The sequence below is a fragment of the Lepidochelys kempii genome, chromosome 1 (assembly GCF_965140265.1).
Source record: "Lepidochelys kempii isolate rLepKem1 chromosome 1, rLepKem1.hap2, whole genome shotgun sequence".
Classification (NCBI taxonomy): Eukaryota; Metazoa; Chordata; order Testudines; family Cheloniidae; genus Lepidochelys; species Lepidochelys kempii.
In genome coordinates this window covers 228,805,715-228,830,349 of record NC_133256.1, presented here as the reverse complement: position 1 = coordinate 228,830,349, position 24,635 = coordinate 228,805,715, and the positions used below count along the sequence as shown (strand labels likewise).

Sequence of the window (24,635 nt, the reverse complement as noted above, 5' to 3'; positions counted from 1 at the left end):
CATACATTAAAATAGGGATACTCTTTTTCTAACTTCCCCCTGCATCACACATTCATTATACCAGGTTAAATTCACTGTTAACATCCCATCAATGAATCACAACAGTTGGGTGTTATCATTCCTATGAATTAAGAGAGTTTTAAAAATTTTCTTGGTACATATAATGCATTTAACTGTTACCCATGCCTTATACGCAGTCTAAAATACATACTATATATCTGTTAGATATATCTTTAAGAGTGAAATTCATTTCACCAACATATACCCTGAATAAATCAATGTTTTTAAAGGTGAAGTGCAGGGGCTCACCAGGAAGGGGACATCTACCCACAACTAAGGCCCCAGGCAGGAGTGCAAACCCTTGGAAGCTGCTATTCCAGCCCTAAACATGGTAAATAAGTGATACAGAGCACTTTATATTTTTCCTCCACACCTGGATGAATTTCATCACATCTACATAGTTCTAAATTAATCTTCTCTCTCAAGGAGGACATGTTCATATTTACGTAGGACATTGTTAAAACTTACAAAATCTCATAATTTCCAAGAGCTTCTTTTGGTGGAGATTTATTCCATTTACAGTCTGGAATTTCACCATTAGGCACAGCAATGTTAAGTGTGTCATTAATAAGATTATATTTGAGAATACGATCATTGGCTGTACTGGAGGTAAGAGAAGGGGAAGCATTGACCTATTAAAAACAAAGACATTTCATTTTCAGCAACTTCTTTTTAACTAAAATACGGTCACACAGACAGAACATACAATGATAATGAATTCTACCCTATAAACTAATCATCAGCATTTCAGCATAGAGCCTTTTCTTTGAACAAAACCATTACAAGGAAACAGTGTATTTCCTACAGATTTTATTTTTGAAGTATCATTCATTCTCCTTAGGGTCTTTCCTGACCCTATTCTAATAGCTGTAGATTTTTGTTGGAAGCTATGCTAATCAAGCAGCAGCTGGGGATTTATACCTTTAGTTCACACCAAATAAAGAAGAGGCAAGTTTCTCACTCACTTTGTCCCTTCCTAGCAGTTGTTACATATGGATCTGTGGGGCTCTTTATTTTGGTGTATTGCTTTTTACCTGTATCCCTCCTCTGAACTCCCCATTTTCACACATTTATCTGGCTGGCAAAGAGGGTAAGTCATCTGACAGTTTTTTAAATGTATGCTTAACCATTATGTATACAGATAAGATGTAGGGGAAAAGAATAGGGCAGTGATACATGAGACATGGGGTTTGGACAGGAGTTAACCATACCAGAGTAGTTTATATAATTCATACAATAAATGTATACAACCCTGCATTATTTCAGGCTTATTCTTCTAATATTTGTATTCCCTATTTTCTAGCTTTCCTACAATTTTAAGCTGTGTTTTACATAGTATCTGAGTTTTAGCAGAGTTGGAGTTACACTGCACTGAGCCAGTGCCAATCTTCCAGCTACTGGTGCAGTAGTAAGATTGCTGGCCTTCAGACAGCTCCTGGAGTCCAAGCACATCATGAATGGACCTGGATTTGATTTTTGTTCACCAGACCAGACCAGAGGTTTCTCCTGAATTCTGATATCCTGCAACTCTCACAGCCCATTTTGTTGCCCGTTTTACTTTCCAACACCCTTCCCTAAACACCTTCATCTGGAAAAGGGAAAACTCAAGCTCAGGTTTGAAAGAACAGATGTATACTGTGAAAGGAAACGGTGATAAGGGTTGTTTATAAAATGTACATAACTTTACCTCAATAAGCCATGGCTTAAGCTTGTCATCAATGATAATATCATATCCATAGCACTCAAAGCAGTGTTTATCATTGTTCATTACAGGCTGAAACAAGTTAAGAAGAAATGTATGCATATTAAAGAAGAAAGATTTACTAAGTAACTTGAAAGATTATACATTATTATATTTCTCTACTATTATTTTTCTAGGTATCATGTACAAATATAATACCAATTGTCTATGGCAGTTTTCTTAGTACAAATTTTCTGCTCTGATTTCCCTATACAATAACATTTTACTAATATATTTAGGACTTGTTTTTTATAAAAATGTCATCTTCTCAAGCGGTGTCTGAGTATTATCATACTAATCAGTGTATTAACAGAACATATTTGACTACAGAGCTTTCATTCAGTTTCACCTGTGTATCTTACAGCATCTGGTGAGTATGAAGACAAGAGAGTGTTAAAGGCTTTCAAGCCATACATGAAATTAGAAATATTTTCATTTTTATATATAAAAATATAAATTTACCTAATCATTAACACTTTCACTTTCAAATTAAATACGACTTATCCAAATGTTTATTATAGCATTGTAACGATGCAGCAAAGATGGGAGTTCAACCCCAGTTACTGACTAGATCCTTATATTTAAAATACTTTATCTCTATATCATTATCTTTATCTCAAGTCCACTATGGTCATAAAAACTAAAACAGACTAGGGACTGAGTAATGCTGGGATGGAAATTCTCAAGAAAATCACTCATTTTCCAGCATCAGCTAAGGTCTTAAAGTATGAATGCTTCTCCTGTGCACCACTCACCGGATCATTTAAAGCAGTGGTTCTCAATCCTGGGTTTGAGCATACCCCTGGGGGTACATCAACTCATCTAGATAATTTGCCTCGTCTTACAACAGGCTACATAAAAAGCACTAGCAAAGTCAGTGCAAGCTAAAATTTCATAAAGACAATGACTTGTTTATACTGCTCTATACACTGAAATGTAAGTACAAAATTTATATTCCAATTGATTTATTTGATAATTATATGGTAAAAATGAGAAAGTCAGCAATTTTTCAGTAATAGTGTGCAGCGACGCTTTTGTATTTTTATGTCTGATTTTGTAAGCAAGTAGTTTTTAAGTGAGGTGAAATTTGGGGTACACAAGACAAATCAGATTCCTTAAAAGGGGTACAATAGTCTGGAAAAGTTAAGAACCACTGATTTAAAGAACCCTTTGTAACAGGTCAGTAGAGATGGTTTCCAGAAATTAATATTGAAAGGTTTTCAGTCTTGCAGGGCATAGGGGAAGGAAGGAAAAGCATTTCTCCTGTTAAGTTTAGGAAATAGAAAGGAGCAATGAAGCTATCAGAACACTTCCTCCTCTGTACATTATTTGTTTTCCTTCTGCTCTTCACATTGTTTCTCTTCTCTTTTACAATTCTGTTAATATTGGGATGAGCTGCCTTTTCTTCTAGCACAGGGGTGGTCAACCTGAGCCTGAGAAGGAGCCAGAATTTACCAATGTATATTGCCAAAGAGCCACAGTAATACATCAGCAGCACCCCATCAGCTTCCCCCTGCTCCAGCCCCCAGCACCTCCCTCCCACCTGCTGCAATCAGCTGTTTCGCATGTGCAGGAGGCTGGGGGGTGGGGAGAGAAGCAGTGAGCACATGGCAGGCTCGGGGGAAGGGGCGGAGTGGGGGCAGGGCCTGGGGCAGAGCAGGGGGTTGAGGAATGAGCACCCCCTGGCACATTGGAAAGTTAATGTCTGTAGCTCCAGCCCCGGAGACAGCACCTATGCAAAGAGTTGCATATTAACCTCTAAAGAGCCGCATCGCAGCTCCGGAGCCACAGGTTGGCAACCCCTGTTCTATCATCTAATTTGGCACTTTGGGAAACTGCCTTCTGTAAATGCCTGCAAGTTACCCATATACTATAAAGCTCTGTCAAGCTATTCAGGAGGAAAGGTGAAACATGATGGTGCCACAGTTTTTTGGCATGAGTTTGGGATAACTATATTACTCACAGACCAGAGAGCTGCAAATAAGTTATACAAATTCTCTAAACAAAATGGAAGAAAGAACCTTAACACCCTGGCATTTTGTTTGACAAATTGTCTTCCCAGGTTATTTCCTCCTACGACAAATTTGTTACTACTGAAACACATCATGGCTCTGGGCAGAGCTTAGGGTAATTCACAAGGGCAGTATAAAGTGACTTTAAATGAGAGTAAGAATTTGTGATGGTTTCAGCACCCCAGATATTAATTTACTCATTTAAGATACACACAAACAGCTTGCCCACCCAATCAGGTTTCTCCAAGCACTCTCAGCTTTACAGGGACACTAAGAGGTGACACAGTTTTTAAAAAGAACAAAAAAGGAAGACAGCAGCATGAGAGCATCAGCATTCAAAACAACAATCCAGCAGCAGGAAATGAATTGCTTTAGTTTTTTTCTTTACTGTAAATTTGTTTTCATGATTATTGAAAGTCTGCAGCCATGAGGGCAACACAGGCAGCATTCTATTAACACTACTCACTGCAACAGCCTTCAGCGACTGCACAATTATCCAATGAATTTCATCGAACAGTTTGTTAGTGACCTCCTTTCCACGAGTACTCTCTAGATACAAGCGCAAGTTACTCACTGTCCATTTGCCTCCATGGATATGATTGTAGTCATCCTACAGAGTTAAGGAGTTAATTCAGTCTCATGGAGTTTGCAATTATTCAGCAATTGTATTCTCATCCATACAAACTGACACTTGTTTTTACGTACACGTTTATTTTTTAAAACTACTTTTACTGTATGACATTTTGCAGGCTCTGTAAGGCCCCAATTTTTACTTTGCACTGCCTTCTGTGCAACACAGAACACATTTAAAATCACCTACATCTAATTACATAGCAAGTCACAAAAACAAGTGTTAAAACTTGCCTTGTGGTAATTACAATTACATAAGAACAACAATCAAACAGAAGTTGCATTTTGACAGTAACGATGTAGGAGAGGACACAGGAAATGCAGGTTAGGATTGGAATGACTGGGAGATCAGATTTTCAAGACTGAAAGGAAAGGGTTAGGCTTGGGGAGGGGGTTGTTTCACTGGAGAGGAGGACATGAAGAGTGGTTAATTTAACAATGGTTAAACCACTGTTAAGTGAACCTTTTTAAAAATGTAGCACTGACAGCAAGTTTGAAAGTCTCTGAAACACATGAAATATGACCAGTCATTTCTATTGTGAGTGGTCAGTCTTTTTCCCAGCAGGAAAAAATTTTGATCTAATAGTCAGCACTTACTGGGAGACACCAGCACTAGTCTCAGTCATGAACATACAGAAACAATGACAAGAGTGATCTTTAATTTTTAATTCATAATTTTGATAAAAGTATATCTGGCTACCACAAGAATATTAGACTGTACTGCAACTGTAAATGGAAAAGAAGGCTACTCTGTATTTATCCCACATATTTATCCTTTTAGGAAGCTAACCTGTGAAGCTTTGAAATATATTGTGCTTGAAAGGCAAAGGCGACAAACTGAGGGTACTCCAGAACTGGAAAGCAAGACACACACTAATGAAGCTCCAGAGTAACTGTGACGGTCTGTATCCCTATGTTCACCCTTTTTACAATACAAAATGGATTTTGTACAAAGTATGCCTTGTGAGGTATCATTTGGAAACTCATAATTTGCTGATCATTATTGTCCTGGTAAAATATGTGACAACACTGTATGTAAAGTTATAAGATTCTACTGTATAATATTACTGAGACACGTTCCAAGTTTAGAAAAGCAGACACAAAGCAGTTCCTCAAAGACAAAAGGCAAACTGACACCTCAGCCAAGTGTCAACAAAATCAAATGTAGTATCACCTGTTTAAGTGGCCATTCTTTGGCAGGAAAAAGTGCGTGAGCAAGAAATCTACATTTTGGAAAAGAAACAGCTGGAGGTTCCCATTCCCACAAACCATCTGTTTCCTGAACCTCAGCTGGAGATGATTTTCAAAGAAAAAGAGGACTATAAGAAAAGGGAACAGAGGATCCAAAATACTCCTCCCTTTCTTCTCAGGCATCAACACCACCTGAAGGACAAGGAAATTAACACTGAACTGGGGGGGTGGTCCTGGTAGAAATAAGACTGGTGAAGCATGTGGTGAGAGAAACCTTTGCTTTGAATTCATTTAGCTTTTAAGTTAGATATTCATTGTGTTTTACCTTTTATTTTCTTGTAACCAATTCTGACTCTTATGCCCGATTACTTGTAATCGCTTGAAATCTATGTTTCTGTAGTTAATAAACTTATTTGTTTTATCTAAACCAGTGTGTGTTTGGATTGAAGTGTTTGGGAAACTTCATTTGGGATAGTAAGATTTGTGCATATAATTTCTATTAATGAAATGATGGACTTTACATGAGTTTGTACTGTCCCGTGCTGGGCAGTACAAGACACATATTTCTGGGAGAAAGTCTGGAACTGGGAGTTTGCTGGTGTTGCCTTGAAGTGTAATTGATGAGTGGCTGGCTATAGCACTCATACAATATAGCTGGGAGTGATTTACATGTTGAAGGCGGTGAGAGAGCAGACCAGGAGTGGTTGCTCTCATAGCGAAGCAGTGTAAAAGGCACCCCAGGTTGGAGAATTGAGGGAACACAGCTATCTATCAGTTCAGATTGTACCCTGGGGAATGTTACAGTAACTCTCAGTGTATATTTTTTAGCTTCATAAAGGCTTTTCTCAGAGAGTTTCCAAGAACATTATTTATTTTGTGAGGCTACTAAATTATAAACCACAACATGCCCTGGAAACAAAAATAAAACTTTAGTGGAAGACTGAGTTTACCCATCTGAGAACAAAGCATGAGAAGCCTCTGTATTTATTTATAGGCTTTTCTACAGTGCTTATCTTTGTATGGTCTGAGAACCTGTACAGAATGAAGCATCTGAAATATAGGATTCATACAACTTGCCCCACGAGAAACTTCTTAAGATTCCAAATTCCTGCTAGGGGATGTACATCAAAGCTGCAACCCTGTTCAATCTACACTTTGAGTCCAGAATACCTGTCCTGAAAGACTGAGCAGATGTGACTGGATAGAGTGCTGCATATCATGTGCTGCCTAACAAAGAACATGATAGCAAACTGGACCACACTGTGTTACATATATCTGCCATGAGGCCTACAAGAAAGCTCCAAACAATACTGGCTAGGCAGAGACAGAAGGGATTGCCGTTATTTTGTTTGCGCACACACACACACACACACACACACACAAGTTCAGTGATTTAGCCCCAAATATCCAAGTGTTTATTCATTATTACTGAAGGAGAATTTCCCTTCCCCTTTGTTCCTGTTTTGTTTCACATGCTTGCTTGATATTATCAGAAATTAGATTATAAACTTTTTGAGGGACGGACTATGTCTTCCCATGTGTTTGCACCACCCATAGTACAAAGAGACCACAATCTTGATTGGGAGCATTGAGCACTACTGGAATACTAATACATAATTTAAGTTAAAAGTTAATTTCCCTAGACTTGAACTAAGATTTCAGAGGAAACTCATGACCTTAATCTTGGGATAATTTGGGCACTCATAATAATTTATACAAGAAGCAAGAATCTTGTTCTAGCATTTACCTATCTGATTGATTAAGATCCCTTCCATAGCTACAGAGCTTTCATGTAGCAGAAGAACAGATTTTGACTTGTCTGTGGGCGCTTCAGAGGTGAAAAGGGTTACTTTTCACAGGCTTTGCTCATTCTTTTCAGACTCATTTTCTTGCCAAAAGACGGCAAATCACTCTCAAGGACCCTTTTAGCAGTTTCCACAAAGATCCACTACTCTTTGTGTTGCTTTCTTTATAAGTTGAAAGAAGTGTGTTTTAACAATTTCTGCTGGCCTTTCCTCTCCTAAGTAGACTTTACTACTATTATTCATTCCTCCCTCATTTCTAGGCTGGACTACTCTAATGTACACTACTGGGAGTAGAGCTAACCTTAACAGTAATACAATCCAGCTGATAAGGAATATGGCCTACTTGCTAACCGGGACACGTGTACCTATAACCTACACTCCAATCTCAACCTCATCAGTCTGTTCACTGCCTAGTGCAATGCAGGGTGTCAATTACATATAAAGTTCTAAATAGCTTTGGACCCAGCTACCTCCAAGACCAATTCTCCTTGTGTCCCATCTTATCAGTTAGCTGGCTGGAATGTTTTTGAGAGCTAAGTTCTCAGATGACAAGGAATATTCAGTATTGGGGGGGTGGGGGGGAGAAGAGCATTCATTGGTGAGTGACCTTGTCTTTCAAATTTACTTCTGCTTAGAGCCACTAAAGTCAGAATATAACAATGTTTAATATTTGTATTATTATTACAGTACTCCCCAGAGGCCCTGGTCCGAATCTGAGCCCTGTTGTACTATGCACTGTACAAATACAGTAGAAGAAAGACCTTGCCCTAAAGACTTTACGATTTAAAATACTATATTTAATCTATTTTAAGACATTGTATCAAAAATGTAAAATACAAAATAATCAGGTACAATTTGATTAAGTATTTATTATTGATCATTGGGGTGAGGATATGAGGTACAAAGCTGTACATTTATCTATAGCCACATTTATGGCCACTTAAAAATGCTAGTGCTTAGGTACATTTTTTATCGACTTATCAATACATACACTTTTAACTGTTGCAATTTGAAACTGAAAATATCCACCTTATAGTGCTGCGCTGTGTTCCATCTATTATCTCATGTGTTTTTGAAGTAATATGAATCAATTATGTTTTGCAAATAAAATTCATAACAAATATTTAGCTCAGATGACATAATGAGGAGGAGGAGTGTGAAGAACAGAACAAAATACACAATCACTTATATTCCATTTTTATGCCATTTAAAATAATCCAGTTTTCTATTAAATTAGCATTTTTAAAACTCAAACACTTACCCCATGTTTCTGAATGGCAACATTTGTGAGATGTACAAACATATTATCTAATTCGCTTGTACTTGGTGTATATTTTACTGTGCAAAACCGGCAAAATCCAAGTTTATACCTGAAACAAAAAAGATATTTAATATGTTAAATGCAACTAGAGTTGAGGAAAACAGCAATTTAAAATACTAGATGCTTGGTAAATTTCTCTGTACAATGCGTGCAGAATCTTTTGCCTGAATTACATCTTAACATTTTTTAAAATTTTTTTTTATTTTAAAAGTGAGAAATTAGTTTGATCTTACATGTAACACCTCAGTGGACGATACGTAGACACTAAAACATACAAGCGCAGGTCAAATTTCTTCCCACCAATCAGTAACGGATTGTTGATATAGAGAGAAATTACATAGGCTTCTTTAGAAGATTGAGATACAAACCTAGAAAAAGTACATATTTTATGTTTCAGAACGTATTGATTAAATGTTAAAATGTTTCCCTCCCTTAGAAGCAGTCTCTCAAAAAGTAATGAAGTTCTTACTTTACTAAAATCCTATATCACTCTTCAATTAAGTTTTAATATTATGCTGGTTAATGTGCGCAGGGCACTTGGTTTCACTGTGTACAAAAACGTAGCTAAAACAAATGAGTGAGATTAGCTGTCCATTTAAGTCTTTTACATTTCACTGTTATAAGAAGAGAATTTAGGCTCTGACTCAACAAGCTATTTTATTTAGCAAAACTCTTAAATTCAGACTTGAGTGCGTCACTAATTGGGGCTTTTGCAATTATGTTTATCAGTAGTCAATATTGATGATTTAAACCATCAAGCCACGTTAATGTCAATATCAGTTTGCTTCTTAAATTACCAGTATTTTTCAATAAGATCTGACTGTTATAAGTTCACTACCCCTCCTCTCAGAAATGCGGTCACCAACATTTTTAAACCTGAGGGGAAAAAAGACAACTAAGAAAAAAAAGCACAAAGCAGTTCTTCAGGTTGCTGTTGTATTGGAAGGCTACTTGTCTCTCGGTTACTTTTTTAATCAGAATGGGCTAACAAAAAAGGTAAAGCAATACAGACTTTTCTGTTGGTAGAGCAGCCACATTCCTTCTCTCTGCTGGGTGCGATAGGAGACAAAAACGAGGATCACGGTCCCTTTCCCCAAACTTCTTCCTCTTCTGACTCATTATGAGGATGCTTTATTCCTCTCTCTCACCTCAATGAAAGTCTTAGTTTTTATGACTTCCGTATTCATGAGGCCCAGCTGTTAGCTATGCTCTTTAACTCCCTAATAGGCCGCAGCTAATAGCTCCTCTCTCGCCAGGCCTCTTATTAAAGGCAGTCCATGCAGACTGGGCTTTTTTACTCAGAACAGTGAAGAGTTTCATAGTTCAACTGGGGATGGGGTTGTACAATGTCACACAATCTTCCTCAGGCTGAAAATGAAGTCAGTTACTAGAAGTGAAAGACTTTCCTCTAACTCACAATTCTTCAATGCTGTTAAGCAAAATCATTATTCCAGTCTGCCCATGCAATTTTATTCCTCACATAACTGGGTATACTAACCCTGCACCTTCACAGAAAGCATATTTATATAGTGTAGCTCACTGAATTAGTGCTTGTGCCACATGGCACCAAATGCAATAATTGGCACTAAGAGCTGTTTGAAGCAGGAAGTCATTAAATGAGAAATTGCAACTACAATGAAGTAACGCTAAGTGGTTTGGTGGACGGAAAGAGTTTTCCATTAGTGAATTGATATTAAGCATGCCAGACTGTGATAGAATATTACAAAATACACAAAAATTGGGGGGGAAGGAAGTTAAACTTACGAAGATGTTTTACTGTCTCGAGACCACTTTTTAATTTGAGAGAGTTTATTGATAAGAAATATCCCCTTCCCTTGAGCTTTCCCGCAAGGTTTCATAATCCAGGTGCTGGAAGGATTTTTTCTGAATTCTTCAACAAACAGGTTGTAATCAGCAGGGAGCATAAAGGTGACAGGCACAAAATCTAAATCAGTAAACAAAAAGCAAGATTTAGAACATTAGATCTAGCAAGGATATCAGATGTATACAAGTAAAAATATCTTCGCTGGCTTTCCATTCTTCAGTACAGATTGACTCCTGTGTCCTTGTCTGATCTACCCCCTTTTGATATGAGAGAACATAGTCAGAACTATTAGGTGAAAACCATCTGATCCTGGTGACCACTGCTATTTAATTTAGCAATTTGTTCCAAAACCTCCTCTATTGACACCTCAATCTGGGACAACTTGGAAAAAATGGAACTTGGTGGGTTCTAAAGTGAAAAATCTTGTAAAGGCTTTAAATATTTTGTCCCACGAATAAGAGAAAGCTCTTTTAGTTATGAAATAGTTGGTAAAAAGTTCTAGAATCTCACAGCTAAGTCTCCGCATGAAACCACAAACCTTCCCAACACCCTCTTTCATCCTTCTTCTTTTGATTCTGTAACAACACACCTCTTTTGTCACATCAGGGCTGAGAGTTTCTCTCTCTGCATTGAGAGGGTCTGGAGTAAATCAGTCCCACTCCGGAGGTTTAATACTTCACATTGGTTTATTTATAATATTTACTGTTTAGGCCTTAGGGTTGGCCCAAAGGTTTCTTTAAACAAAAACAGAAAAATTACATTTCCTAACTCCCACTGGCGTACTGCTTCTTCTTTTGCTGGCTACCAATTGCCAGCCACCCTCTCTACCCACTCTGGGCCCAACTATGCTGGGAACCAAGGCCCTCTCTCCAAACAGATATAAAGACTAGATTTTCCCTTATAGGAAAAAGCAGCTCTTTATCCCCTGAATAAACACAACCATTCTGCAGCTTGAGTCTCAACCCTCTTCTCTTTTCACCATTAATGGAAGAGGTTTTTAAAAGCCACAGGCTGCCCTTAATCAGATTCAGGTGTCCATAATTAATCTGAGCTAACCTCTTCCACTTCATAGGGAAAAGGGCTTTAACTATTCTACAACTGATATACCTGCCTTCAACCACACTTCCAGAACTGTGAGGTATAGTTCTGATTAAAAAGTGAGAAAATTCTTAACCTCAATAAAAGGGAAATAATGGCTTTTTGTGACAGTGATTCAGAGTAACTTTTAAAAGGGGCCACCCAAAGTATGTCAATTTAAAATAACATTCACTTTGTTATTAGCACCAATTTAGAAGCTTAAAACATGTGTCTGCAATTGGATTTGTCTTCCTCCATACATGTGAGTAGTGGTATACAAGAGGGGCATATGGTTCAGTACTCTGAGTTTTGGACAGGGAACCAGGAATGCCCAAGCGTTAATCCCAATTATTAACTGCCTCTGAAGCCCTGAGCAAGTTACAGCCTCTTTGCCTCATTTTTTCTATTTGTAGAAGATTCAACCATTAACTTTCAAGGCAATGTTTGAGAAGAGCTTTGAAAATGTAATATACTATAGAATTGTGTGTGTTCTTTTAGTTAGTGTGGTGACTTTTTTTTTTTTTTTACTCGCTTGTTCACACACAAGAACAATATCCTGACTAAGGCTACGTTTATGTCATGGAAGTCATGGAAACCATGACTTCCATGACATCCGTGATATTCTGTGCTTCAGCCCCAGGGACTGCAGGACTCTGGAGCTGGCAGCCAGCAGGACCGTGGCAGGGTTCTAGCGACAGGTGACAGCAGCGACACGAGGTCCCCTGCGAGGTTCCAGCAACAGGTGACAGACTCCTGAGGGGTCCTCGGGGGGGGGGGGGGGGACGCGCTCAGGCTTGTAGCTGGGGGTGTCCCGTTTTTCCTTTGGGAAATATGGTCACCCTGCAGCTCCCAGTCACCGTGGGCAGAGGGGGCCCCCCCTGCAGCTTCCAGCTGCTGCAGGCAAAGGGGGAACCCCATAACTCCCAGCCACCACATTGCAGGGGAAACCATGGAGCAGCAAAAATCACAGACAGATCACGGGCTCCGTGAATTTTTGTTTATTGGCCAGGACCTGTCCATGACTTTTACTAAAATAGCCATGACAAAAATCTTAGCCTTAACCATGACCTACTACCATCAAAATCTTCTGTGCAATTTTTTTTGTTCTCTTCAGTGGCACAAGAAAGGTTTTTTTGGGGCTGCTATATTTTCAGGGGTCAGAGTAGCAGGGGTTAACTAAATAAATTTAGTATACTTAATAAAGTTATGCAAACATCAAAAGGGAATTAAAAACATCTGGGATTTCTTGTTTTCATTTTGCAATTTTACCCACATACTAAATGTTAAATGGCCCCCATTACTTCGCTCCTGACACCCCCCAAACACGAGCCAGATCCCAGTCCTAAAAAAAATGCAAAGCTCCAACTGAATTACCTCCCATCTAGTGATTCAACAGACATCAAGTTTTAGATAGATCCACAAAAGCACCAGAGACGCATCCCAAACTCTGACATCATTAATCATCAACAAAATACAACATCACAGACACTGGGGTGGAGGATCAGCAGTGAAGCAGTAGAGGAGGAGAAAGTTATAGGATAAATAAACAGGTGATGGAGCCTTTTATCCAAGACACTGGTTCAAAAATCCACCAACCAAGGCAGTGTCCTACATTTTACTCCTGGGGGGAATTCTGCATCACTGTGGATGCGCAGAATTCATGGCCCCCACAGATTTCTTTGCTTCCCAGCAGAAAAATGACTTCTGACAGGGAAGCAAAGGGAAGCTGCAAGAGCGGTCATGCACCTCCTCCCCGGCAGTGCGGGCAGTTTGGTTTGGGCACTCAAAGCAGCTGGTAGAAACAAATCACCTCACGGTGGGGGCTGCGAAGTCGTGTGTGTGAGAGAGACACACTGTCTCTCTCGCTCACTATTGTGGCACACTTGGCATGGAGAGGCAGGGCTTTGGGGTGTTTCTGAAGAGGTAGGCGTGGGGCAGGCTCTGTTCCCTCAGGCAGAGCAGAACGTAGCTGCGTGCCTGCTTAGTGAATTCCCCAGGAGTATAAAACAGGTGTAAAAAATGTTAAGGCTCCTTTACATTGCCACAGTGGTACAAAGGAGCCTTACTGTAAAGGACATTATGGCCTTATAAATGCTTATGGTGCTTTAGTGATTAGAACTGGTCTAAAATTTTTGGAATGAAACAATTAATTTCCTATCAAAATGTGCTCCGTTAACTATTTGCTACTGACATTTTCGGAGATGGTCAGTAGACAGTATAAATTGTGAGTTTGAGTCCCCAGCCCTCACTTGTTCTTCAGTAACACTGAGCATATGGCTGCATATATTTGTTGACTAATAACTAGAAGTAAAGGGGCAGTACTAGCTACATTACTATTATACAAAGGGGGTTTGGTGATTTCCTCCAATGCTCCCTACTCCCATTCTCCATTTATTGTATTGTAGCTTAATTAAATTACCAAAAATAACTGAAACCAGCTTGATTATATTATTTTGACAAAAAATTTGCAGAATTTTAAAATATTGCACAGAATTTTTAATTTTTGTTACCATCTGATGGCTGTTTGACTACACAGGAATGGGAACTCAGTTATTGGTTGCAGCCCTGCTACATAATTAGAACCACGACTATAAACGTACCGTTGACAAGATACTAGCAAAGATGCGAAAGCCTGAATGTGGACATTGAATTATGGCACCCTTAAAAATAGTCTTTAAAGAGCAGCACTGAGGCACTTTGACAGGTAATTTGGTGATGCTTGCAATTTCACTGCCCACACCAAACCTATTCTGCAAATAAAAAAAATACGCAATTTTTGTCTCCAAGACTTTCTGACATCTTTGAGCACTAAATTTTCTGAAAGCATCATACTAAAGCTGTGACATGTAAATTTATCTATCTTAGGCAACAATCCCAAACAGATTCCAACATCCAGTACTGCTTTTGTTTAAAGTGCATTAATCTGCAGTTTTATCCTACTATTATCACAAAATAAACTTTTTTCATGTATAATCTATGTGTGGTCAATAACAAGAATGATGCTGGCAGTCAGAAATATATACCTAAATAAATATATTTTCCATTCTCATCTTTCTCTGCAAGAGGACTCCCTTCTTTTTCTAGTTCTTTCCTATATCTCTTGATATTTTTCACCATCAAGTCCTTCCTTGTCAGCTCATAGTGGTTCGGGAAATGGTTGACGATTTGGTCATCAGAAAGCCGGTAACCAGTTTCCACACTGAAAACATTGCGGATGGTTTGTACGCTCATCCTGGAAGGTGAAACAAATATCAGATGATTTCCTCCCAAGCAACAGCATTCAAAAGGACGACAATCAAGTTGTTGTCTCCTTTATTTTTTAATTCCACTTTGGTTAATGTACTGAATTTAGAAGATTAAAAGAGAAAAGGACCAAATATACCATAATGTTAAGGAATACTACTTTTAAGGGAATCTGTGCCCTCTCTCTGTGTTTAACTTTTCTCTTTATAGGATGTATACTTAGGTTATGATTGAAACTTCAGCACATCCTGAATCAATGTTAATGAATCCAGATGAAACCCCTCCAGACAAGACTGCAGGCCTACAGGCACTATTTACTCCTACATCAGTTCTGAAACCAGGGCAGGGACAGAAAGGAATCAATTTGTGCCCATCCTATCCTGGCACTATCAGTGGCCAATCAGTCCTCAACAGGGCTTGGAAATACACAATACATGCTCACACACCATAGCAGCACCTCTCTGGAGCTACTATCTTGTTCTTCAAAATCTCAACTTTCCTTTTCTATAAAAAGAAAAGAAATCTAACCTATGGTTTGAAGGAAACCTCAAAAATATGAATACAATTCAGACATATCTGAGAGTCTGCAAAGAGCCTGGAACAATAGCACTGGGAGGTGTGAACTGCAATATTCATCTCCGTAAGTTGTGGGTCCCACTTTGACATCCACATTGCTAACTATTTCATTCCTCATGTAAGAAAGAAGAGGGAGGGTCACAGATCTGCACCTTTTAATGTGACTGACTATGACAATCAAGGCCCAGACACTCCAACGGGACAAGAGGCCTGAACTCCAAACAGGCAAATGAATCATCTGATTCTATACAATGCTGAGTAAGGTCTTTTATGAAAGTCTGTAATGTTCTAAACTTAATGGTCATTATGAGATCTATATACAGACCATAATGACTTTAAGAATTCACATATACACAAAACGGTGCTTGTGATTTGTAGTGCAATCAGGCAGGGAGGGTCTGCCTCCCCAAACAGAAGAGACTAGCTCCAAGCACCTAATATTGTAGAATCCAGGAAAAGACAAAGGATGGGTCATTAGAGTTAGGCTATGTCTACACTGGCAACTGGACGACAAAACTTTTTTTCTTTCAGGGGTGTTAAAACACACACACACACAATCACACACCCAGAAAGACAAAAGTTTTGCCGACGACAAGACACGAGGGTGAACAGCTCTTTATTGGCAGAAGCACTCTCCTGCTGACAACGCTGTTCGTTGGGGGAGAGGGTACGAGGTGGAAGTTTTTTGTCGGTAGGAGAGCCGACAAACAGTGGCTACACTGTGCGCTTTTTAGTGGCTCAGCTGTAGCAGCACAGTTGTGTCGCTAAAAGCTGTGAGGTGTAGACATAGCTTTAGTGAGAAAACACCGACATCCCAGCTAGAGCTTTCCCACCCTGAATAACCAGAAGTCGCCAAGACAAGAGAACAAAAGAAAAGAAAAAGCCCTTTCAAATAGGAGGCTTGAAACTGAGGTCTCCATTCAGAAGCTAAAGGACAGTCAATTGGCGGTGCTGTCTGTGAAATCGTGGATCCTCTCTATGACACGGAGTATGCTGGGAAACTGTTCAGAGGCAATAGGCAACTTGTGTTAGAAAGTGAAGTTTATCTCATTTGAAAATGTAAAGCCTAAGGTTATAGCTTTACGTTTATTTTCTGTGTCACTTGAATGTGTTTGCTTCCCCTTACAATTTCATCTTTGAATCTCTGATTTTTCTATTAGATAAACTTTTTGTTTATTTGTACCCCAAGCAGGTCTCTGGTGTGGAGTGTGTGCGCCAAAGTAAGCTGGTATCTGGGGGACTGGTTTCTCCCCTTTGGGGGTGATGAACCAAAGGGGAAAAGTCTGAGTGTCTGGTGATTAAGAACTCAGGGTGGACGAATTTGAGGAGACATGGAACCAGAAGGGCTGTTGGGGTCACCCTGCAAAGAGCAATTAGGCTGGTGGAAGCCAAGGTGAGACCTTTATGCTTGAGGGTTGGCTACCAGTGTCACTCTGAGCCATAGCAGCACAGAATTAAAACACCAATAATCAGGGGCGAGGGATTCTTCCTAAAAGTGTGGCGGGGGGAGCATGAGGTATGACCTGGGGGCGGCACCTCGGGATGTGGGAGGGGGTGCGGGCTCTGGGCCCCCAGGTCATGCCTGACGAGCTGCAGCTGGGTCATGGTAAGAGCCACCCGGACAGCTGTGAGGAGATGCGGACCCTCGATCTGCCCTGGCGGGGAGCCTGGGGGTGGGGGCACAGGCTGGGGGCTGCTCTCAGAGGCCCTCTCCCCCCAGGCAGGTGGAAGGTCCACAGTTCCCTGGGATGCATGGGCTACTTTTACCTGGACCAGGCTCCAGCTTCCAGCCTGGCCGGGGGGGGCAGGGTGGGGCCTCGTGGGTTGATGAGGTGCAGGGGGCCGGGCCCATGGCAAAAAGTGGACCTCTGCAGTCATGGGGCAAAAAGGGGGGTTAGTGGGGTACAGATGGTTGTAATAAGAATCTGTAACACACTAATCCCCCTTTTTGCCCCATGAAAGTAGAGGTGTTAATGGGCTACTCTACCTTAAATGGTCCCTTAGTATAGATGCTAACTACTTATGCTAAACAATCAGTTCCATCTTGCATTTAGCTGTGATTCTCAGAGTACCTTCTCCAGACCTGAAGAAGATCTCTGTGTGGCTCAAAAGTCTGTCTCTCTCTCCAACAGAAGTTGGTCCAGTAAAACTAAAAGATATTACCTCACCTTGTCTCTCTAATATCTTGAGACTGACATAGCTAAAACTACACTGTATATGTTTCAGGTGGCAGCCTTTCAAAACAAACAACCTCTCCCCTCCCCCCCCCCAACCCCATGAAACAATCCAAGAAAAAAAAAAACCACACCTACCTCCTAGGCCTCAATCCTGCCACTGGATTACTAGAGACAGACCCATGCACCCATGGGGAGCCCTACTGAGTTCAATGGGGCCTGCACAGGTAGAAGGGTCTCCTCATGCAGATGTAACTGTAGGATCAAGGCCCTGCAGTGCTGCAGAAAACACTGGCAATTTAATGGAGGCATGCTTCCCTCTCAATGTTACAAGACATTAGTGAACATTAACAATAAATCATTAACACTGGTTTTAGTTATGGAAAAGTACATTTGAAAATGTGTCACAAATTGAAAATTATGAGAATTCTTATATGTACTTACCAGTAAAAATTCCAGTCTTCATTTTCTGCCACCTGAATCCATCCTCTCTTTTCAAAGTTATTTATTAGCACGGACTTTTCTATGTCAGTTACCCATTTCACTTTTCCTGCCATTATCCTAAAGAAAAATCAACTTGTAACGTTGTATACTTTCAAGACTGCCTCTCTTTCATTTTGTACTTGATACATAAGAACATAAGAAGGGCCATACTAGATCAGACTAAAGGTCCATCAAGCCCAGGATCCTGTCCTCTGAGAGTAGCCAACGGCAAGTGCCCCAAAGGGAATAAACAAACAGGTAATCATCAAGTGATCCATGCCCTGTTACCCAATCCCAGCTTCTGGCAAACAGAGGCTAGGGACGCCATTCCTGTCCATCCTGGCTAATAGCCATAGATGGACCTATCTTCCATGAATCTATCAAGCTCCCAATACAGACCAGATAAATCCAAATGGGGAAATGAAAGTGTATCCACAGGGTAATTTACCTTTAACTTTTTTTTAGAGGAGGAGGAAGTAAATTCATTCAGCATTTAAGAAAGATGATGGCTGCATTAGCACTAGAGACTGAAGTCCTATATGTATTCCCAGAACAGATATAGCATGGGCAGCAGTAGTTGCAACCCTCTTTCATGCTGCCCTGACAGTGTCTCTCAAATCTCACTTAGGGACTATATTTAGGAATGAGAACGTAATTCAAGTCTCTATGGCCTCTCCAAAACTGCTAACAAGAGTACTGATTAGCATCAGTTGTGTTTGTGACTATCTGTCCACTGAACTGAGACCACCAACTTGCCTTTATCTTGGATAATGTTTACAAAATAAAATTTAGTGCACTGGAAATTTTATCACTTATAGTCAACACTTAAATGAAAATATGTCTCTTTTAAATGGCAGATATTTCATGGCCCACCTTACTCAGCAACTATGAAAACAACAATGTGAGACTATGTAAAGGATTTATGTTGGGAATCCTCTATCAAATATCCACAGCATACTGTAGGACAGAATTTTTTTATTTAATTTCAATATCCCCTTTTTGTTTTTCATATTATTGTTTCTTTATGTCATACAACTGCTGGTTAGCAACTTGCTTCTGGTTGGATACACTGACAAGCAACTCTCAAGAGAGTTAACAATACTAATCTCCCGAGTCAAGGTCCTCACAATGCTTATTGAAGAAGAGCCCTTAAAAACCACACCCTGATGAAACAGTCACTTCCTGTCATCTAGAGCTCACTTCCTATATCTCATTTCTCACATAGCTGCATAACACCCTTCCAATACACAATCAAAAAAAATCTAAGAGACATGTTACAATGAAGTCACTGAAGATCTCAGTGGGTGCAGGCATCTGGCAGAATGGAACTAATTGGAAGAGCATGGTTTAACTATTATGCAAATTAAATTGGCTAGTGGAGCCAAAGATGACCGGTCTTTGTCTTCAACAGGGTTAAGTTATGATACGCAAAACCCCAATGTTGCTATTCAATCCAAAAGTTACTTTTAAAATTGAACTCCGGAGGAGTTGCCTAGTTAGCTCCCCGCATAGCTATTTGAAAAAAATGGAAAATTGCTGACTTGTAATAATAGGTTAAAAAAAACCTCCCGTAATGCTCCTCAGATCAAATGCTACTATTCTGACTAAAACAGACAAGAGTTCTCTCCTGGCTCTGCCTGGGACAACAGGTAAAGGACAAACTCCTGTCATCTGAGAGCCAGAAAAAAAACGTAAAAAACATCTCACACAATGTTCTGCATCTATTCTGGTGTATAAAATAGAGACATCAAAAGGCGAATAACTTAATAAATGAATTGAAGTGTATGATTTTCAAGTGAATCAGAAATTAAAACTTCAAACTCACATTTACTAATGGACCCTCAATTATGCTTTTAATTTTTTACTGAAGATTAAAAAATACAAGGCAGACTTGTGTGAGAGAAAGAGTGATCTTGGGGTCAAGGCACACGGAATAGAACTCATAGATATTAAGGTCAGAAGGGACCATTATGATCATCTAGTCTAACCTCCTGCACAATGCAGGCCACCAAATCTCACCCACCCACCTATGTCTGAGCTATTGAAGTCCTCAAATCATGGTTTAAAGACTTCAAGGTGCAGAAAATCCTCCCGCAAGTGACCCGTGCCCCATCCTACAGAGGAAGGAGAATTCTGTCATCAATTCCCAGCTTTGCTACAGACTTCCTATGGGACCTTGGATAAATTACTTAATTTCTCTGTGGTTCAAGTTCAACCCTCAGAGGAAGTATTATCTCCATTTTATATTTCTCCTACCTTTGTCTGTCTTGTCTATTCAGATTGTAAATTCTTCGGGGCAGGTGCCTCCTTCTACTATCTTAGGTCCTGATCCTGCAAAGGCTTTAAAGGGCTCATTTAACTGAAGGGAAGTCTGTTTTTCATTGTCAGTAAATGACTCACTAATATATGTGATCTCACTGTATTATTAAAAGCGCAAGCATTCAGGGCTTCTCGCCCTTTTCTTCACTTCAAAGTAATCTATTACAAACAAACTAGAGGCACAATAAACTAATTTCTGAAAACCAAAATTAAATACAAAGGAAGCTGGCTGCCACGGCATCTTTTCCACAGGGCCATCTTTTTACTAAAATATTACAACACATCCTATATTTTCTTAATTAACGCATAGGAGATACTGGCCTAGCAAAACAGCTCTACACTACCAGGTGGGAGAGAGAGGTTCTGTTAGTAGTTCTGGTATCTTGCTCCCAAGGAGGTCATGCACTCAGACCTGTGAGGAGCGTCTTCTAGAGATTTTTAAAACTGACTCCTCCAGTCTATTAAACCACAGCAGACTAGTTAGTCCCCTCCCCTGTTTAAACTCTGGGGATATCACCACCTTCCAGGGTAAAAGGTGAATTTCAAAGCTACAGGAGAAATGAACTGTGTTTGTACCCTCCTTTATTGCTTCTACGTGGTGACTAAAGACTACTACAAAGTTTCTTTTTCTGCCTTTTTTTTTTTTAAATAATTAAAACACACACACCTACTCTATCTAGGTACTTAAACAGGCCCTCCTTACTGTAGCATCTGAGTTCTTCACAGATGTAGGTGAATTTATCCTCACAACACAATGATGAGGATGGGAAATATCCCCACCAGGGCAACAGAGAGATTAGGTAACTTTTTGAAGGTGACAGAGGAAGTGTGTGGCAAAGTTAAGCACAGAATTTAACCCCCAGTGTCTAAACCGCAAGACCATCCTTCGTCTCATTTAGGAACATTAAATCTTGATGTCCCTATTTTTAAAGGACTCAAGATCTAATGGGAGGTCAATATTACAAGAGACTCAAATTTAGCACTCAGGATATTTGGATGATTTGATTATCCCAGTAGGATGCATAATTAGACTGTTTAAAGCTTTGTATTTTTTATAATGTATTTACAAATAACGGCAAGCAAAAATATTTTTGTCAACGGGCTACAGTAACTCTGAAAAAGATTATAGGAAAGTAACAACGTATATTCAACAGTATAGGTAATACTTTAAGGCTACAATCAGTATAGGTAATACTTTAAGGCTATAAATTTAATCCAATATCTAATGCTCAGTCTATAGGGATTTATATCCTATATGCCTCTCTCCCTCCTCCACTTCCCCTTCCCTGCAAGTGTGATTAGATCAGTGGTTACCAACCGGTAGATCACGACTGACTGGTTAATCCAGTCGACCATGATCTCCAGATACTAAAAATCCGGCAGCACAGCAGGGCTAAGGCAGGCTCCCTGCCTGCCCTTGCCTCACGCCGCTCCTGAAAGTGGCCAGCACATCCCAGCGGCCCTGGAGGGCTCTGCAGGCACCATCCCTGCAGCTCCCATTGGCCGGGAAGGGGGAACTGCAGGAAATGGGAGCTGCGGGGGCGGTGCCTGCAGGGAGGGGCAGCACACAGAGCCTCATGCCCTCCCCCAAGGTCTGCAGGGACGTGCTGGCCATTTCTGGGAACGGCGCAGGGCCGGAGCAGGCAGGGAGCCTGCCTTAGTCCCGCTGCCCACAGTAAGCACTGCCAACCGGGAGCCCACACCCCAACCCCCTGCCCTGAGCCAGCACCCAAAACCCCCTCGTGCACCCCAAACCCCTTCCTCAGCCCTGAGCCCCCTCCCACAGCCAGCACCCCCTACCCCATCCTGCATTCCAACACTCCGCCCCAGCCCTGAGCCAGCACCCCAAACCCCCTTCCTCAGCCCTGAGCCCCCTCCTGCACCCCAACCCCCTGTCCTAGCCCTGAGCCCTCTCCCGGAGCCAGCACCCCAAACCCCCTTCCTTAGCCCTAGGCCCCCTCCCACACCCCAACCCCCTGAACAATTCTGAGTTCATACTCAAGCAACACCAATCAAAGTTAATATAAAAATCTCACGAAGTCAGTGGAAGTTTGGCCTGCCTAAGAAAACTGCAGGATCATTTTATCTGATACCAGGTATATTTTAAAAGTTCTTAAATATCAAATAAACAGGGGCTGAACAGTAAAAGTTGAACTGCTACATAACAAATGAACTGATGAACAAACAATGAACTGACACATAACAAAATAAAAATATAAGTAAATTAATCGGAACTAGAGAGATCAGTAATCCAGAATGACTAGAAACACATCACATATAAAGTGATAAATATAAACTAGATCAATACAAACTCCATAGGCCCACTCCCACAAGCGTTTACTACTGAACATAGTGTTTGCTACTGAGAGTAGTCCCATTGTCACAATGGAAAAAATCACGGACTAGGAACTCATGGTACTACCAACTCACTTGGTAGTAAGCATTTACAGGGTCAGAGCCCCAAGGAGTACCAGTGTCAAGGCTATGCAGAATTAAATTCTGTATACTTAACCCTGTATTAAAATACATACCATTACACCCATACAATTTTAAAAAATCAGCCCCAAGACATGCAAGTGAGTGGGCCCTTCAGCAGTGTCTATAGACAGACGTGTATTTCAGTGTACACTTCCATAAAGTAGGTCATTTAAGATATATCACGAGTACAGGGTATAGAGTGGCTTGAGACACAGCAATACACGATCAGCGTGACATGGGTGGTCACCACAGCAGCAGTGTAGAGGAGCTGGGGCAGAATCCCCCCTTCTGGCACCCGGGGACAGAGGGATTAGCATGTGGCGGGTTGGGGAAGGCTGAGCTGGGGGAGGCGGGTGTCCCCCCCCAGCGTGGGCGGGGGCTGGTGTGTTGGGGGAGGGGTCCCCCCCCGGGGGGCGGGGGCGTCGCTGCGTGAAGGGTTTTCGAGCACTGGGGCGCGGGGCGCTGAACGGGAGCCGCTGCCCGCCATGGGGGTCCCTCCCCTGCAGGCCCCGCGGGGTCTCCGGCTCTCACCTGCCCGCGGGAGGGGGCTGTTCCCGCCGGGACTCCGGCTGGGGCTCCCCGGCTCCTCCTCACACCCCGCCAGCCGCTCCCATGGCCGCCGCCGCCCCGCTACGGCCCGCGCACCCGCCCGTCCAGTCCCGCGGGCTCCATGCGCCCCCGCTGCCGAGAGGGGCCGGCCGCGAGCATCCCGCGGGGGGGGGAAGCGGGAGCAGCCGCAGCAGGGCCGCCGCCCTTACCGCTTCCGGAGCCACTCCCTGGTAACAGGGGACGCGGCCACCCCGCCGAGGGACACTTCCGGGGGAGGGGCGGCGGCGGCTACTAGAGACCCCCATAACACAGAGCCGGCCACCCCCAATCACTGAGATCCCAGAGACCCCCATACCCGCACAGCCACCCCCAAATTACTGAGACCCCCCCCGAGCCCTGCCCCACAGCACCCCCAACCAGAGACCCCCATACCCCCACAGCCACCCCCAATCACAAATATCCTAGAGACCCCCTGAGCCCTGTCCCACAGCCACCCCCAACCAGAGATCCCCATACCTGCACAGCCACCCCCAAATTACTGAAAGCCCAGACACTCCCTTGGCCCTCCCCACAGCCACCCCCAAATTACTGAGACCCCATAGATTGCTGCCCCACACAGCCATCCCTGAACCACTGAGACCGTCATACCTGAACAACCACGCCCGAACCACTGAAATGACTCCCCCCCCCCCACAACAGCTACCCTTGAACCAACGAGACCCCTGGACCTGCATAGCCACCCCTGAACCATAGAGACCCCAAAGACCCCTGCACCTCACAGCCACCCACTGAACCAGAGACCTCTGACATCTCAGCACTACACAGCCACCCTTCTACACCACTAACACCCTCTGCACTGTGGAGCCCCCAGACCCGTACATCCCTAACAGCCACCCACCCTATTTATTATTTATTATGGAAGCACACACTTACAAGCCACAGTCATGGACAAGGACCCCATTGTGCTAAGCTCCATAAAAATACAGAACAAAAAGACAGTCCTTGCCCCAAAGAGCTTACAATATAAGCATAAGTCATGACAACAGGTGGAGACAGACAGGCAAATGGGGGAGCACAAGAAGACACTATCTGCCAGCATAATAGGCAGCAATCTCAGCACACCAGCTGCCTAAGCTTGTCACATTTTTACA

The 24,635-nt window shown here is 41.7% G+C and overlaps 1 protein-coding gene across 7 annotated transcripts in view; it reads right to left on the bottom strand.

The window, feature by feature from the left end:
• The window catches only part of TTLL1 (TTL family tubulin polyglutamylase complex subunit L1), a 44,245-nt gene that overhangs the window by 10,032 nt on the left and 9,578 nt on the right, over positions 1-24,635 (bottom strand). Inside the window, exons 1-9 of one of the 7 annotated variants that reach the window (XM_073316917.1) lie at positions 23,467-23,700; positions 18,100-18,216; positions 14,686-14,894; positions 10,525-10,705; positions 8,994-9,128; positions 8,701-8,809; positions 4,280-4,423; positions 1,748-1,834; positions 529-692 (exon numbers count right to left, since the gene is read on the bottom strand). In XM_073316917.1, the coding sequence (XP_073173018.1) occupies positions 529-692; positions 1,748-1,834; positions 4,280-4,423; positions 8,701-8,809; positions 8,994-9,128; positions 10,525-10,705; positions 14,686-14,894; positions 18,100-18,212 (1,142 nt within the window). In that variant the 5' untranslated portion in view covers positions 18,213-18,216; positions 23,467-23,700. Of the gene's footprint in view, positions 1-528; positions 693-1,747; positions 1,835-4,279; positions 4,424-8,700; positions 8,810-8,993; positions 9,129-10,524; positions 10,706-14,685; positions 14,895-17,793; positions 17,935-18,099; positions 18,217-23,466; positions 23,702-24,635 lie in introns of those variants that run through there. The other 6 variants (XM_073316927.1, XM_073316879.1, XM_073316909.1 and 3 more) reach the window with 6 other exon arrangements.